The sequence below is a fragment of the Thalia democratica genome, chromosome 3 (assembly GCF_965202585.1).
Source record: "Thalia democratica chromosome 3, ktThaDemo2.hap1.1, whole genome shotgun sequence".
Taxonomy (NCBI): domain Eukaryota; kingdom Metazoa; phylum Chordata; class Thaliacea; order Salpida; family Salpidae; genus Thalia; species Thalia democratica.
In genome coordinates, this window is record NC_139167.1 from 100,254,230 (window position 1) to 100,272,863 (window position 18,634).

At 22.9% G+C, this 18,634-nt stretch overlaps 1 protein-coding gene across 1 annotated transcript; it reads left to right on the plus strand.

Moving 5' to 3' along the window:
* The first annotated feature begins 7,848 nt into the window (after positions 1 to 7,848).
* LOC145831935 (polycomb group RING finger protein 1-like) lies at positions 7,849 to 17,750 on the plus strand. The gene is made up of 5 exons (XM_082939290.1): positions 7,849 to 8,026; positions 11,695 to 11,861; positions 12,580 to 12,732; positions 15,935 to 16,138; positions 17,283 to 17,750. Exons 1-5 carry the CDS (start codon positions 7,897 to 7,899, stop codon positions 17,439 to 17,441), a joined length of 813 nt encoding a protein of 270 aa, XP_082795416.1. The 5' UTR covers positions 7,849 to 7,896; the 3' UTR covers positions 17,442 to 17,750.
* Positions 17,751 to 18,634: the final 884 nt, after the last annotated feature.

Genomic DNA, 18,634 nt, shown 5'->3' on the forward strand with positions numbered 1-18,634 from the left:
TAATTAGACCTACCTAAAATTTTCTTATTTTCAAACGTATACCACTTTTGGGAGTTGTGTCCTTTTAAGATTTATTCAGGAATTTGACAGACTTAAAATTTTGCAAGTTAATTGCACAAGTTTTCAAAACATGTATGTTTACTAAACTATTACATTTTATAAAACTACTTGAAATCGTGCCAGGTAATTGCACGAGTAATAATAACTTACAAAAGATAATAGTTTAAAGCATTATAAAACTCATTACAGATATTGTTCACAGCAGTATTAAATATTCAAATTCTTTAAATTTATAATATTCATTGTGTTTACTTAGAGTTCTTAGTTAGCTATTTGATTAAAACTGTGTTTGCCGTTACCTGTTTTAAAAACATATTTTCTATTTGTAAAGCAAAATTTTATTTGTGAAAAACTTTTAAATAATAGATATGAACAAGACAAATAACATCTGGAAACAGCTATACAATTGCATAGTTTAGTTAATAACTTATAAATTTCCCCGATTAAATAAAAGAAAATAATACTATGTTTCTACAAAAGTAAAGACTCTGTGAGAGTTTATTTAAACTCCTGACTATTTTGTATTTGTACGTCTAAAATAAAACTAGAAGTAGATGCACCAGATACTTTTATTTAAATCAATTAAAACATTTTGAAGGATAGTATATGATTATCAAAAAGTATTCATTATAAAAGTTTAATAAACAAATAATTTCGACACAATAGTTATTCAAACTAAACACTAAGTAAAATTTTAACAGTTTTAAAACCATCTTGTCTTTGAAAAAACACAGTTTAGATTGATAAAAAATTACAAAATATACTTGTAACTACAAGACTTTTATATTAATCAATTTTAAGATTTATCGAAAAGATCAATTCTTACAGTTTTAGCTGTCTAAAACCATACTCAATAAAAAACATAAAAAAGACTTAACTGAAACTTTTTCTCTTGTTTAAGTTAGATAAGAATCCATTTATCTTATATTACAACTTACTAATCTGTACTTTATTTAATATAGCTTAAACAGAAAATGCAAAAAATAGACACCAAAATAGCTTACTCTTTGCTGGTATGACTTGTGCATGATTTATAGTTTTTATATTGAGTATTAGTTGTCACAAGATAAGTTTATACTCTTTAAAGGTTATTTTAGTTTCAGGGAAAGTTTAAAAACAAATGGAAATTAAAACATTTTACTTTATAAATGACTTATAAATATATTGTAGAGTTTTTTGAAAAACTTATAACTTAAACAAGTTACATTAAACAAAAATTCACATGTGTAAAAGTTTAAAACTTTTGCACTGTAACTTTATATTACAAAGTTATAATTTTAAGTGTTTTTATGTAGGATTAATCTTTCAAATAAAGTAGAATTTTTACAATTTAGGAGTTATAAATCGTTAATACTGTTTATAATTTGTATTGTTGTAAAGTAGTACAAACTTTATTAGAAAAAAAACTTAAGTACCTGTTTTAAAACTAACTATCTGTGGAGTGTGCAAAACTATGAATAAGCAGATAACATTATAAATTAGCTCTTATAAATATATATTTAAATAAAGTAACTTTTTAATTGTTCTAAAAATTAGTTTGACTAACTAATGCATCGCATTTAATATTAACAAAATATCTACATTTTGTCACGTTTTTTTATTATGTTGTTGATAAATAAATCTCGTGACATTTGTTAACTACCTTACCATTTTGTCGTTATAAGTTTTACTAAAGGATTAAAAATAATTATAAAACTTTCTCAAACAAACTGTTTAGATATACTTATTAATTTTTGTTGTATGGACTTAAGTATGAATTTTCTTAATTAAAAACAATTTATAAAGGTTGCACGAATGTAAATTTTAAAAGTTCTACAACAGTGAAAATAGAAATAAATCATATTAAACTTATTACTTAGACTTATTTCAAAATATGTGCTACGTTACAAAAGAACTCATTTAAAAAACATAACCTGTTTTTGTTTTAGTTGCCTTGCAAAGTTAGTTTATGTGGAAAATAAAGTTAAGCATAATATTACTGTATAATGTATCTCTTGTTTTTAATGTGTTAAAGCCTACTTAAACAACTCCATGCAGAAACTTCCTTTTTGCAAATAATAAAACATGTTTAACCAGGATTTTTAAAACTCATTATATGCTAAGATGAATTTTTGGTAAAACATTTTTGCGGGCTGAAAAAGCTTTTCTTGCTTGATTTTTCGTTATTAAAAAGATTACAGTTAAAAATGTATTTCAAGTCAGTGTAAAAGTGATGAAAAGAAAATTTAAACATTCATATTACAAAACCAGTTTGCCAAATAAAGGCCACATTGCAGTCTGCGGCCCAAGGTTATGGTTAAAAATTATATAAAAACACTGTTTTATTTAAAGTAATTTTTTTCACAACTTTTCAACAAGACTTTTTTTACTAAATTTAGTAGTACAAACTTAAGTTCTGTATTTTTGAAAACAGTAAGTTATTATAACATTTAGTATACTACCTTATAAATTAGTATTTTTAAACCATAACTTTACTTTTAGCCTAATCTAAACTATATATTTTCGCTCAACTTATTTATTTTTTGCTTCATTACAGGTTCAAGTCAAGTCCTATTTTTTCTGTTGATTTAGTTAAGTTTTATAACAGTCTAAGCAGCTCAACTTTGAAAAAAATATTATAAACTAAAATTCAAAGACTTAATCCCTTAAAACTTAATATACGCACTTTGTAAAGTTTACATGTGTAGTTATGCTTTATTTAAACTAGTTGCCTACTGTACCAAACTTACTATTTAATGATTATTTTTTTGTTTTTCTGTTACTAGTTTTTTGCTTTAATAAATAGTTCTTAAACATCAAGTAAAACTACTGTGAAATTGTAATTTTTTACAAAAAATAAAACTTTTGTTACTTTTAGTTATTAGAGTTTTATAAAATTTTTAAACTAACTTTTTCCAACAAATAAGTCTTCGTCATTATTAGCTGTAGTACTAATATTTTTATTTAAGTTAATGAACTTTTCTAAACTCTACAAAGTAAACTTTTTCTTTTATCGACTTTTTCGAAACATATTTCATTGTAGAAACTGTTTTTAATACTTCAACTTGATCAAAACTGCTTAAAGACTTACTTTTGTTTTAAAACTTTTGATTAAGTTTTTAGTTTCAATCTAAAATCTTAATTAAAAGTAATTTCGTAAAGAATATATAATTACTTAAAAGTAACTTAAACAGTAACATTTTCCTGCTATTTGTTTTTTGTTTTACATTCAATATTTTAAATAGTTTATAAATAGTTTTTGTCAAATTATTTTACAATAGAAGATTATGAAAAACAAAGCAAAATTTATATAACCTTTTTTTTTCTTATAACGTGACATGGACTTGTTGTTGAAACAAGAGTTAACATTTTGTGTGAGATTTTTTATCCTTATACTATCACAAACTGTGTGAAATGAAAACTGTAAATTTTTGGGTAAAAGTGGTTTGTTACTGAATAAGAAGAGTAAGAAATAAAACTTAACACAGAGAAGTTATCTAAACCTAAAGCACAATTACTTGTTTTAATATAAAATCTGTTGTATTTAGTCAAAAAATGACCAAAAATGATAAACAGTTGTAACAGTTTTAGTTTGAATATTTTATTTAAATAGCAAAATAAAAAGAATCAAAAAGTATTGAAAAGCATACCTATTCTACATCATATGTTTAAACATCATTGCTTAATATCTTTAGCAAGTTTATCGGTTATAAAAAATCGTAAGAGGTTTTTGTACAACTAATTATTGAGAAATCTGAAAAAAATTGAAACCATTTAACAAATAAAGTTCATTTTTATAAAAAAAAATTATAACCAGATATAAATTTATTGTTTCAAAAAATTATTTTACAAACTAAGTTTCGGTCAAAGACCGCCAGTGCTTAAATATATCTAAAAGAGATATGTGACAGTCATGGAAAATAGCATTTAAACAATTAAATTATAATCAAACCAAATTATTACTGAAAATTTTTACTTAAGAAACTAAACAAATCAAATTTTAATATTAAGACTGAGTTTCAGGTGAAGTTTAAATTTTAGCTAAGTTTGAAAGAATAAATTCATTATTTCTTCTTAAGCAGTTAAGATCTCTCTATTTGTTTTCTTAAAACAAAAACATATAATAATCAGATATAGTTGTGGTTTTTGCTTTTTTATTCTAACAAGCTCACTGGTCAGATAAAAGTGAATTATAATTTTGTAAGTTGGTGCAAAGTTCTTTTACAGGTTTTGACAATGACCACAAAAAATTTTTTTCTATATATTTTTTATACATTACAAGGTCTTCAAAAAAAATGAATTTTGTAAATTAAAAACCTTGGACATCTGATTGTAGCCTTACTTTGGTATCCATATAATTTACTGTTTATGTTTTTCTAGACAAGAAGTTAGAAGGTATCTTTGGCGTGCGACTTGATAACGGAAAGGTTCTTCGTGAAAGGTCCTAGCTCCAAGAACCAATAGTTTGGAGCATATTTATTGTCATTCAATAAACTTTTAGGAATTTTAGCTTTAGTGTTTTCCAGTACTTTATGTGGATATTTTAACGTTGTGAAGGTTTGCAAAAACCTTTTACCAAAATAATTTTTCCAACAAAAATGCCAGCTTTAATTTCGAATAATCTATAGTTATCGTTAAAGCGGGGAGTAGTAATACACACTGTGATTGCTTGATCTTTAAAAAACTTTTATCTGTATACAGGGAAGGAAAGAGTAAGAGTGTCTTATATAAAAACAAAATATAAAAGAGTATTATTATTAGTTTACTGAACGACAAAAAACGCTCAAAATATTTGGTTCTAGGACTTGGTGCACGAAGAACCTTTCCGTTATTGAGTTGTACACCACAGATACCTTTTAACGTCTTGTCTAAGACGTTAAGAAACTATAACAGATTTTACTACTTATCAAAAAACTAAAGGATATTCTTATGTGTTTTATAATTTAGTTCAAATTTAAGCACGCTGGTAACATTTGTATTATGTATAAGATAAAAAAAAGGTAAAAAAAAAAACACAATTTTTACACAGTAAAAAGTAATTTTGAAGCAAAAAATCTAGCCAGCAAAAGTTTTATACTTTTTTTTTTCTTAAGGTTTGAATACTTAATGTTTGCAATAATTTGCTATTAATCGCCGTAACTTAAGTTTTACAATGTCTATTCTATATACTGAAAATTCTATCTTTTATACACTCAAATCGTCAATTTTGACAAATTAATTCCGTAAATTTTTGAACCTGTAGATTTCTAAATATTTAATTATGATATGTTTTCTTTAACAAAATACTCACTTTAATATTTTCAAATTAACTAATGGATACCCTACCTAGCTAGACAATATTAACTTTGTTAAGGCCCTGATTTAAGAATAAAAAAAGTAGAAAAACCCCCTAGACCATAACTTTCTTACTTCTTAATACAAACATGTGATTGTGATATGCCCAGCTTACAATAGTTGCTAAACAAACATTTTGTTTGTCTTTAATTTATAGTGTTTAAAGAAAAAAAAGAAAATTGAAACTTTAAAGGTTAAAATAACATAAGATGTAGTATAATTGAAATGGTAAAACCTATTTATTGTTAACATCTAAATTATAGGGAGGAGATAGTTTGGTGTAAGTTTTCTTTTCTTTCTTTTTTTTCTTGACTCCATGATTCATGGTTAACTGTGTGGCTTGATGGTTTTAGGGTCCCATTTTAGCTAGAACGGGTCAAATGTGAACGAAGAATTTTTTTCATGAAAGGTCAAATATGCACAAAGGGAAACTTTTGCATGAAGAAACTTTTTTACAAAGGGTCATTTTTGCATGAGAGCAAAAATAAAAATAAATCAATAAAAAAAAATTACCGACCAAGGGTAAGGGTTAGGGGTAACAATGACAGTAAAAGAAAATAAATTGATAAAAAAAAAAAATTAAATTAATAAAAAACTTAAATTTATTAAAAAAAAAATTAACCTGTGCTTAAGTGTTTTTTTGCAAAAGTGTCCCTTTCTGCATATTTGACTCCTACCCCATTTTAACAGCACTGCTTACTAACTGAGTTGAATGTTAAAACTGAGTTGGATGATCAAAACCTAGTGATCTATACATGTTCAAAAAGGTATAAATTGGCAGTAATAGATTAAAAAAATGCTTAATGTTTACTTAACTTGAATTTGTTTAGTTCTATTTAATTAAGCCGTTTTTTATTGAAAATCTCTTAACAAATGATGAAAGCTTTTAATAAAATAGTTTTGTAAATTTCAGTTAGATAGCTTGTTTTGAAGATTAAATTATCAGGTACAACTGCCTAAAAAATAGGAAATTAGAGTTTTTTTTGACTCGTTTTACAGCTTGCTTGATATTCACTATAATGATTTTTTTTTACTTGTTTAGTTTTAATTATTTTTTTCTGTTTGAAATTAGAGATTGTATAAAAGCAGACTCCCACAAAGTTTTGATGCATACTATTTTCATTTTGTTTTTAACTTTTAATCACTTTGTGTGGTGTATGCATTTTAATGACATAATTCATGCAAACTCTCTGAGATGAACTTTGCAAGATCAAAACCAAGTTGTCATTACATACTCCAAATAAAAAGTCAAGGTCTCATTCTTACGTATGTGATAAATAACAACACGTTATTTATATATACTATAAACCACCACATTCCTATAATAATAACTTCTGGTCAGATTGCAGTTTTGGTTGAAAAGTTTGGCAAAGTACAGCATATATTGTTATAAAAATATGTGATTATAGTTTTTGAAAAATTAGATAAGGTAATTTTTAATTTGAGTCAATCTGTTCAGTAACTATCATGTCACACAGTAAAAATTAACTTTGTTTACTAGTTTACTTTAATCTTACCTTAATTCTTACTTAAACCCTAATCCTAACTTTTTCAATTAAAAAAATCAATTAAAATTAATATATTTTATTTGACTTTAACTGCCCTCAGATAATGTTTTAGAAAAGTTTCACCTTTAATAGAACTTTATTAAATATGTTTAATTATACAAGAATTGTAGTTTTTAAACTTTATCATAGTGTTTTGTTCCCAAGGCCTCTAATATTTACTAGATTAAGCTGCAGTTAAGCACCAGCTATACTGAGGGAAATCATGTAAATTCAACTTAAAGTTTAATTCAAGTGATACTAAGATACAACATGTTGTTATAAGTTTATAGTACAATTCTTTTTATGTTTGTGTGTATAATAAAAGTTTTAAAGAAATTTAAAATTTCTCAACAGTTTTATAGTTTTTGTCACATATGGAAAAAATTAAGATTTTCAGTGTTTCAGTTTTAGTTTAAGTTTTATTCTACATTACTAAAAAAATATATGTATATATAAAGTAAAAGAAAAATCTTATAGATGCATAATAAAAAAATATATATGACTATTTTTCTTGTTATAACCAGCTAATTTTTAAAAATAGTTGTACAATTGTAGAACTTTTGTTTATACTTTATCCAAAGATAGTTTTCATTTGTAAATAATGAAAATGACACAGCAAAAAATCAGTAAATTTTATTTATGCAAACAAAGTTTTTATTGCCTTGATACTTAAACTAGTGAAATTTTTCACTAGTATTTTAGTTATATCTTTAATAGTGCCAACACTTTTGTCAATAAAATTTGTTTTAAAATGAAAGAATTCAGCAAACATCTTATCAGATCTTCATAAATTGAAAGTTCTATCATCATAACATTTTAGTTTGTTTTATTTTGCAGTGTTTTTAAATTGTACAAATTATATTTTGAATTTTGTAAACAAGAGTAAATAAAAACAATCATAGATCAACACTTTTACAGCGTTATTTTAGTTAAATATTTAATAGTGCAAACATATTTCAAAATAAAATTTGCAATCATGATGCAACAAGAGCAATTCAAAAAGTTCATTGATCCAAACGACCCAACTTACCAGAACTTTGATGATAAAGAAGTTAGTGTGAGCATTTCAAAATTGAATAAATTCATTGCATGTCCTCTGTGTGCTGGTTAGTAATATAAATTAATATTTATATATTTTTTTTGAAAAATTTTTATTTAGTTAAATTTTTTTATTAAGAAATCAAATGATATTTTGATAATTTCAAAACTGAATAAATTTATCGCATGTCCCTTGTGTGCTGGTGAGTAATATAAATTAATATGTAATTTGGATAAATTTTAAATAAAGTTGCTTGTTATTACTTTTACACATTTAATGTCCACTTTGGATTAGTTTTACATGCATTAAAAGTTATGAATTTTTTTAAAAGTTATACAATTTTTAAATATTTTAGTATTGTTTTAGATAAAAAACTTACTACTTATAAGCTGTTTTTATCTTTCTTGTAAGATTGTTTTAGTTTGTTTTAACAGTAAAAATAACTATTAAACCCATTATTTTGTTTTGTTTTTCTGATAATTTGATGCTGTAATGTTGTGCATTGTATTTTTATTATTATTATTATTATTATTATTATTATTATTATTATTATTATTATTATTATTATTATTATTATTATTATTATTATTATTATTAAGTTTATTGTCCAACGAAGGACCTAGGCATTAAAACCTAAGCCGCTTAAACTGAAAGACACTAGCATAAAAAGAAAAAAACAAATTACAGTTTTTAACAATTTTAAACAATTTTTAAAATAAATTAATAAAATTTTCTTAGTTAAACTAGTAGGTTTAAAAAACATTAAATATATTATAAAGCTCTAGCAATGTTATGAGTAAGAAAAAAAAATACTTTAAAAAATATTTTAAAAATAATAGTTTATGCACACTTAAAAAAAAACCTTTAAACTTTATACTTTCATTTTCAAGTTTTTTTAACTATATTTGAAAACATACAAATAAAAAGCGTTAATTTTATATAAAGTTTAATAAAATAGTTCTGAGGTAAGTATAAGGTTGTATGTTATAACTTATCTTCAGCATTTCGATAAACTAAAATTTTCAGGAACTTAATGCTTCTGCTTCAAAAAGTTAACTTGTTACTTATGTATACAATAGAGCAGTGGTCTTCATAAGTATCAATTGTGTTTACTTTACTCTTATATTACATATTTGGAAAATAAAAAAAGTATATTTTCAATTAAGACTGCTTTGTCTGTTTCTTATTAAAAAAAAATTGTTAGTTATTAGATAGTTATAATTTAACAGTTTTTAACACAGCACCTATATATTAAGACACTCAAAACAATATAATAAAATCTTAATTTTAGTATATAGTATTTTATATTTTGAAGTCTAGTGTGCACAGATTTTTTTAGAGTACTGAACCCAATTTTTGAATAGGTTGAAGATCACTAGAAAAGAGTATAATCTCAAATAAATGACCTTTTAAAAGTATATTTTTTGTGAATTTAACTCTACCACTAAAGATTTTAGTGTTTTTATAATGATTTATACAGAGCTTAAAAAGTAAAAAAAATGTATTAAACATATATCATAAACAAACTAAAAGTATTTTAATGCTTATTGCTTTTAAAGACTTAAAATGATTTATAGTAGGTAAAGGGTTATATAATAATAAAAAAACAAGGTGATTATATAGAACCTTGAAGAATCAACTGTAGATAACTATTTATAAAATACAGAAATGATATAAAACTTTGAGGTATGTTAAGTTTTGTAAAAGTATTCAATTTTATTGCATTAATAATGTCTAATAAATAGATGAAAGCTTTGTAAATGATAGTTTAGTTTGTATTTCACTTGACAGATAGTTTATGAGATATATTATAGCCTTTTTGATTGAGTATTCAAATACCTAATATATAAATTCAATTGTGTTGTTGTTAATTTACAAGTTCACTTAATACCTATGATCTTTTTTTTTTAATTTTAGTTCATAAATTTCAAGAAACATTAATTAAATACTTTCAACGTTTTATATGGTTAATTTTTTTAAAATACCATGACTAAAAAAATAAAGTTTTAGATGAAATTACACAAGAAGAAATTTTTCAAGCATTTTTTTAATTAAAAATACCCTCAGTAAAATGAGTTAAGTACTAGTAATGGGCTCACAGTAAATATTCAGGAATATTTTTAAAGTTTAAAGATAAGATAAATTTTTAGGAAAATAGTTTTTGTCTTTCATTTTTAGTTTGTGTTTTGAAAACATATTAAACTTACTAGCTTCACATACAATTTTATTAATACATGAATATATTATGTTAAGATAAACCTCTCCAAAATAAGATTATCAAAATTATTCAGTCTAAAACATTTAAGTTTCAAGTGTAGTAGAACATTATTTTTTTTTTTTTTTGGTTTTTTCTAAATAAATTTGAAGCTTCTTGAAATGTTTTATAAACTAAAATTATTAATAAAGTATTTTTATGTTATTTTTGTTACTAAGACTTTTTTTAAACTTTTTTTTTCGTATGACTAGCTGAATCTAAAAAAGACTAGTTTTTCACTCCAAATTTTTATGTTGGTAGTTAAATTTTTTAAATCTTTCCTTACTAATTTCGAAATATTTAAATAAATCATCAAAAGTTCAGTTTTGAGTTTACTTGTAAGTTTTCACTGTTATCTAATATTTTTGTAAATTATTTCCTTTTGAATTCCAAATGAGACTTAAAGTTTATAAATCAATAAAAAGTTTACTGTTGTAGTAAAATTTTTGTGTATTTCACAAAAGAAAGTTATCAATTTAAAGTCAATTAAGTTTTGAAAAATTCTGAACTATAAACTATAACATTTCATATTAAAAGAAATAATTTGTTTTGCAACTATGTTATTTGTTAATATTGAAGATTACATTTTTACCTCATGATACAAAAAGTTGATTGTAATGTAGTTTTCTACTAATATTAAAGCTAATATAAAATACTTTTTTTTCAATTAAAAATAAATTACAAGATAAAAATAAAATGTTGAATATTCATTAAAGGAGTTATAAGAAAGTTAGAAGAATAAAATATTTTTATACAAGCTATAATGTTCTAATTTTGATTTTTCTAAATAATAACTAACACTTTTATTGTAGAATTTTTTTCTTTTATGTCTCCTTTAAACAAAAAGTTTAAAATTTATTTTTTGATAAATGTTTAAGTAAATTTATTTGTGAACTTAAATTTAACACCTTGCTAAATAAACACAACACTTTTAAAATTACTTTATTACATAAAAGAAAGTTTGTAGTAGAAAGTAACTTAAAAAGTACAACAGTCTTCTAATAAGTTTATTATATAAAAAAGTGTTTATAGTAGAGTGGGTAGAAACTTCTGTTATGAATTGCCTACACAATTAGTTTTAATATAAAACAATAACACAGAACACAAAAATAAGACAAAATACGGTCAATACATAAAATAAAGAATGTAATAAAAGTGAATTTAGGAGCTTTTATTATGTTTTTTTAGCCAAACAAGTTATGAATGTACTCATAAGTATTCATAAAAATTCATGTGTACATATGTATACATTTAAATAATTACTAATATTCACCACTTTTATAAGTTTATGTCTATAAATTACAAACAGGAAAAAATACTTAAAAAAAGATAATTGTTTTGTAAACTATTTTAAAATATCAAAATTCATTAGACATAGTAAATACAAAGTGTTTTTCCAACATGATACCTCTCTCAAAAGAGCACTCATAAATTCTGCAAGTCTTGTAAATAAAATAAGTTTATAATAATTTTTCTTACAGGATACCTTATAAACGCCACAGTAATCAAAGAATGCACTCATGTTTTCTGCAAATCTTGCATTGTGAAGCATTTCATGAAGAAGAACCAGAAATGTCCTCAATGTGATCTCCTCATCTCTGAAACTGATCCGTGCTCCCATCTTGTACCTGACAACCCAATGCAAGAGGTTTGGATAAATGTTTAGTTTCATTATTAATGATAAAAGTTTCTTTTTTTTTTGTAAATCAAATTATCTGTTGACAATACAATGTTTTGGTTTAGATTTAGTTCATCTTGAAGTTATTTTGGTGATTGCATTTAGATATTTTTTTTCTTAGAAATACAGCTGATTTAAATTAAAAAATTGCTATCAAATAATTAAAAAAAATTTTAATTTGTAATAAATAATATATTTATCTTGTATTTACACAAAAAAAATTAGCTTTTAAATTTTATTACAATAAAGGTAAATACATGGATATTTTGAAGTGTTTTTAGTTTATGTTTTAAGAAAAATATATTTGCAGCAAACAGTTTGAATAATAAGTTTTCTGTATTAATTGTTATCTGATGTAAAAAAAACTTTTGAAAAAATAATTCAAAAGGTTAAATTTTAAAGGTGTTGCTTAAAATTCAGCTTGACTTCTTTTCAGATTAAATTTAGTTTTTGAAAAAAATATAATTTATAAATGCTGAAAAGTTTTTGTATTTAATGTTATTAAACTAAACATTGAACAAGCTAGTACTTAAATTACTAATCACATGTTAAAAACATGTTTTCTGTTTGTACTTATATAATATAATTTATTTCCAGATAGTGTACAAGTTAGTACCTGGGTTGCTTCAATATCAACTCGAAAAAAAATAATTTCGTATTTATGATTAATTTACTCATTTTATTACAGATAGTATACAAATTGGTACCAGGATTACTACAAGATGAACTAGAGAAGGAAAGAAGTTACTATATGGCCAGAGGCATCCATTTCAGAGATTCCAAATCTCATTTGTTGCAGATAAATGAAGTGCAAGAACTGTTATGCAAAGATATCAATAATGTAAGTTTTTATTATGACATATGTATTTCCATGCTTTAGTTGTATGATGTTTTAGTTAAATGTTTTTGTAAAAAAATGTTTTAAATAAAATTTCATGAACAGTTAAAACATTTTTCATAAGTAAGTATACAAAGTACTAAAGTAGGAAAATAAAAAAAAAGTATCAATTTAATTTAAATTTTCTTTTTAATTTTGTATTGAGTTTTAAATTTAAATAATATACAATTAATATACAGTATAATATAAAATATATCTTTGTAAAGATATAATTAATTCTTGTTAATCTTCAATGTACCAAAAATTTTCCTTTAGCTATTTTTTTACTTTAGATATTAGTAATTAAAAATAATTGACAATTTTAATATATTTTCATTAAAAGTTTTGACATGTCAATTATTAAAGTTAGCTATTTACTTCTATCAGAATAGTACTTACATTGTATACAATTAATTAGACTATGTGAAAGAGATACTTACTATGTAATATTTTATAATTCATATATTGTATTGTTAGTTATTAGTTTATATGGTAAATAGTTTATTAAAAGATAGTAGTCAAATTTCATATTTGTTCAAGTAAAGTAAAACCTCAACGTTTTTATTTTTATTTCAATCTACAAATAAAATATATTTAAAGAAATTTAATACTTAGAATAGACGTCCAAATTATTTTGTGTTTCATGTAGTAAATATTTCAATTTATATAACAAACATTATTCTTGAATAAGTATTTTTTTGTAAACAAATGTGCAATTGGCCTTAACAACAAATATACTCTTTGTTTGACGTTTTGATTTAATTTCATTATATTTAAGCTTCTTTAAAATTTCTCTTTTTAGTAAAAAACGGAATTAAAATCTCCTTTCAGTTTATTGATTTTTCAAACGTCTTAAGTTTTACTTTTCTACAGCAGTTTTTTAAGATTTTAAAGTTTATCACTTTAGTTAACTAGTTAAAATTAAGTTTACATGATACACTATATATATTTTAAATTAAACTATAATATTTAAGTTTAAATAACTTATAAAGTTATGATATTTTTACTAAAATGTAAAATATTGATTTTGTACTTTTAAGTTTACAAGATTTTACAGTCGCTAAATACAAATAATTTGATAAAAGAGTTTTTATTTGTAATTGTAACTGTTTTTATAGTTTATATAGATTTTGTCTTTTTAAAAACACATATTACCAGACTTAAGCTTTGTTTATTATGCTTTATTTTGAAATTACAGTCTTCAAAGTTATGTTATATATCTACCAGTAAAATAGAACTAATTTTTCATTCAAGTTGTTTAAGATATAATATACATTAAAATATATCTAGTATATAAAACGTTAATTTAATTCTTATTGTTTTTAAAATTTGTATAGAATCTGTAACCAGTAGAGTAAAAGTTTTTACAAAAAATTAGTAATTATTATAATTTTCTCATTTTAAATTGTTAATTTATTACATTCACTTGGCTAACATTAATAAATTGTGTTTGTGTAAAATACTACTTAACTAAAATTTTTTATTTTACTTAGAGAAAAAACATATACTATAAATATACTATAAATATACTATATATTATACTAAGTTAAAATACAAAAACTAAATAACTTTTGTTTTAGTATTTGTATATTTCTTTAAGTATATTGTTATTTTCTACAATGAAACAATCTAACATTTTTTTTTGTAAAATAAGTTGAAGTATTTATTATTTGAAACATGTAGTGTTTGTGATGAAATTGATTTTAAGGTAAACTTTAAATAATAAATTAGGTAGAAGACTTTAAGTTTTTTTGAAGGAACAAAAATAACTGCTATTTGAGATTGAAAAAAATTGATTGAAACTTTTTGTTTTGTACATTAATAAATTCTGTCCTTCATCGAGTTTGTTGTAACAGAAAACTAATATTCTTGAAAAATTAAACAAAATAAACTAGGTCAACTCTATTACGAAAAAATATTTGTTAAAAAAGTAATTTTTTAATCGCAATTGATAACTTGTTTTATTTTTATTTAAACAAGCAAAGTTGTTTGATAAAGTAATTACTCTGCTATAATATGATTCATTAAAATATATATATTAGTTTTAGGAGTTTTGTATATTTATTGATATTAGTTAATGTGTAATGTAAGAATGACATTATGTAGTTAATAGTTATTAGTAAAACTATATACCAGTTTCAATTTATAAATCTTATACAAAGTTTTATAGTTAATTTAATTCAGTTATCATAGCTTTCTTTTGGGACATCAATTGATTAAATTAAATAAAAACAGAACTTAAAAAACAATTAATTTTAGTTATTTTATGGCACAACTGAGATGCAAAAAAAATAATTTCATAGTATAGTTTAGAATTAAATTTTAAGAAAAATATTTTAATTTTGAGAATTTCTATTATATACAACTTTGCTTAAACTAATACTTAAGTGTGTTTCTAAAAAATTCTGTTTATTTAAGCTTTATCTCAGCATTTCTCTTTAAACTTACAAAATAAAACTAATTTAGTTTTTCATTTTTACTGTTTTTTACATTTTTTTCCAATACCAGCAAAAAGTCTTGTTCAAAACGATGTTAATTTCAGCAGTTTATTAAACTAGTACAACAAAAAAATATACGAAATTTTAAGCAACTTTTCGTATACTAGTTCAAACAAAATTTTACTTCTTCATTATAATAAAATTTGACAAAAACTTCTTTCGTTTTCCAAATTTTGTATAGCGCTACATATACTATACAAGTATACAATATTGTACAAATCTCTGATTTATACGTAAAACCTTTTATTTTTTCATGTGTTAATAAACAAAAGGTTAAATACTTTTTAAATGGTGTCAGATTACAGTTGTTCGAAAATTTTGCATACTCAACTAAAATGTTTACAGATTTGATTAAAGTTTATCAGTGTAATACCATGTTTATCTTATTTAGTTTGTGAGATATAAAATTTTTCCCAATAAATTAAAAGAATAAATATTTATTATAAAAGTCTATTTGTATCTTCATTTTTTTCAACATATTTTTTCTTAAAACAGTGTTAAGGAAAAAAGAAAACTTAAGATTTGAGTTAAATATAATATGGTAAAAATATTTAAATAAATAAAACTATTTTTAAAGCTACATAGACTAATAAATCATAAAAAGCTTATTATGACTAGAAGTATTTTATATTTTACACATTTAATCACAACTAATAATCTCAAAACAGTCGCAGCAACAAAAGGAGACACGTGATTTCAATTGGGAAAGTCCCCATAATGATACGTTAGTACGAGACAGAAGCAGGGACGTAAAGTTCACGGTGATGTTCAAATGCAACAAATTTGATGATTGTGACGTCATATACCCTGACAAGTACGTAGTCGCTCCACAAAACGTTTACATGAAGCATTTGAAGAAAGTACTGTACAAAGTTTGTTGAAAGTTATCATTTATTATTTTATACCTGTTTGTATTATGAATTTAACTTTAATTCAAAAATATTAAAAATAAAATGTATTCAGTGTTTTATTTTAGCGTTAAAAATAAATAACGTTACTATAAAACTGCTATTAAACTATTGAAGAAAGTGTTGTAAAAAGTTTAAAAATTAAAGTGTTTATGTTTTTTATACCTCTTTGTATTATGAATTAGAATTAAAAAGTAAATTTTATTGCATAAACTATTTTAAAAATTTTGCACTAAATAAGTTGTTTTACTGATTTGTTCCTTAAATATGAAAAAATCTTGCAATAATATCGTATAAAGTTTTTGTTTGTATTGTAATAGTTAAATTACTTATAATTTTTTTGGTATTTTTATGATTATTTCGGTACTGATAATATCAGGGTTGCCACTTTACCTGGAAACCTGGAAAAACCTTGAAGAACCTGGAATTGACAATTTAGGCGAAAAAAAACCTGGGAAAACCTGGAATTTGAGAAATTTTGAAAAAACCTGGAAAAACCTGTAATTTTGAAAAATTTTCACATGTTTAGATGTAAAATTTCGATTTTAATCAAAAAATCTATCATATAAATAGAAAGTGTTTCTCATCATCAATTTTTTTTTTAACATCTTTAAAGTAGCTTAACAGTATATTTTCAATGTTTTTATACTATTTAACTTAACCCTTTAACTTAACTCTAAATTATAAATAGACTCAAACATGTGTACTTTTAAAAACTTGGAAGAAAATTGGAAAACCTGGAAAAATTTTTGAAAAAACGAGTGGAAACCCTGTGATATATTGGTAAATAAGTTACTTAAATTATACTCAATATAAAATGTAATACCAATAAGGTTTTTCTTAATGTTTATAATATTAACTTTACTAGGTTTATCATATAAAACAGTTTTGATTTAGTTTTTAATTAGAAATCAAATTTTACTTTGCTTGTTTTATTTTTAAGACGTTAAATAACTTAAGAATACCCATTTTTAAACTTTGTTATCGTAGTCTATAATTGAAAGTTTTGAAATAAAGTTTGGAGTATAGAGTAATTAACTAACTTAACTAATAGTCATGAAAGATAAAAATTAAAATAAATAAAAACAAACTGTTTATACTTTATCAGGCATTAGAAATAAACGCTTCGGAATACAAGATAATATTTGATGTAGAACAGAAAACTAATGAAGAAATAGAAAATTATTTGTTGTTGCAAGTTTGTAAATTGATGTATGACAACAATAAAAAATGTGCCGTCGTTAATTATAATGTCTGTAAAATTTAATTTTTTATTAGCGAAAATAATGAAAACTTAACAAAATTGTTTGTTGAAAATAATTATTTTCAAACTGTTTAAACTTAGTCATTTTTAAAACTAAAATAGAGACTGTTTATCATGTTTTTAAATTTAATTGTTTTTTTATAAAATAAAATTCATCTAAAGTAGTTATTTTAGAACAATTTATTTTTTGGTCAAATAAATAGTTTTTAAAACTATTAGAGCTTAATCCTTGTTTTTCTGCTATAAAAAAAAAAATTGAAACTTTGTTTAAACTGTCATTTTACTAAGTAAATGTTTCAAAGCTACTCGAAATGGTGTATGATAAAATTTCTTTAATCTCTTAAACCTGTCATTTTAACTTTTATTTTATTGTAAATATTTGAGAATTTAAAACGAAAGTATTATTCATAGCTTACTTTGGATCAATAACTTAAAACTTTAATAAAACTTAAAGTTAGTTGTTCTGTCATTTAATTACAAACTTTTTTTTTTGTAAATTTCAATTAGTTGCTTAGTTTTGCTATCTTATGCATATATAAATCGACTGAAATAATTTCTAAGACTAATTGTACTTGGTAATTACAGCATTAACTTTCTACTTTATTGATATTTTTTACAGTATCACAATACATATTTTTGTGGGACTTTATTTTAGTTTTGTCAATCTATTTTCTTATTGTTTTTTATGAAATTTTATACCGCTCTAAAAGACCGTTATTTAAATAATCTCAAATTTAATGGCTATTTCACTCTATGATTTACTGTTATCTATCATATTTCTAACGATGTATTATTTTCTTTCATATTTTTTTGCTGCTTTAATGAATTATTAATTTATTTTCATTTGAATGAATTTTACAAGTATTTTATTACAAGAACTTATTAGAATTAATCAAGTATTTTAAATAAGGTAACTTAATAAAAGATTTACTATTTCAACTTTTTTCCTAAACTCAATATAAAAGATCTTTCTCAAGTTTTGTTAAAGGCTATGGTTTTCATTAAAAAATTATCATAGAAAAAGAATTATTCGGTTTTGGCAAATTGGTATATCATGTAGTTCAGTGCTTCTGAAATGGGGTTCCGCGAAGCCTTTCGAAATTTAAAAAAGAACATTTATTTAATTAAACATTTTATGTAAAATTAAAATTAGGGGTTCCGCGGAAAAGTTAAACTTTGGAAAAGCGTTCCACCAC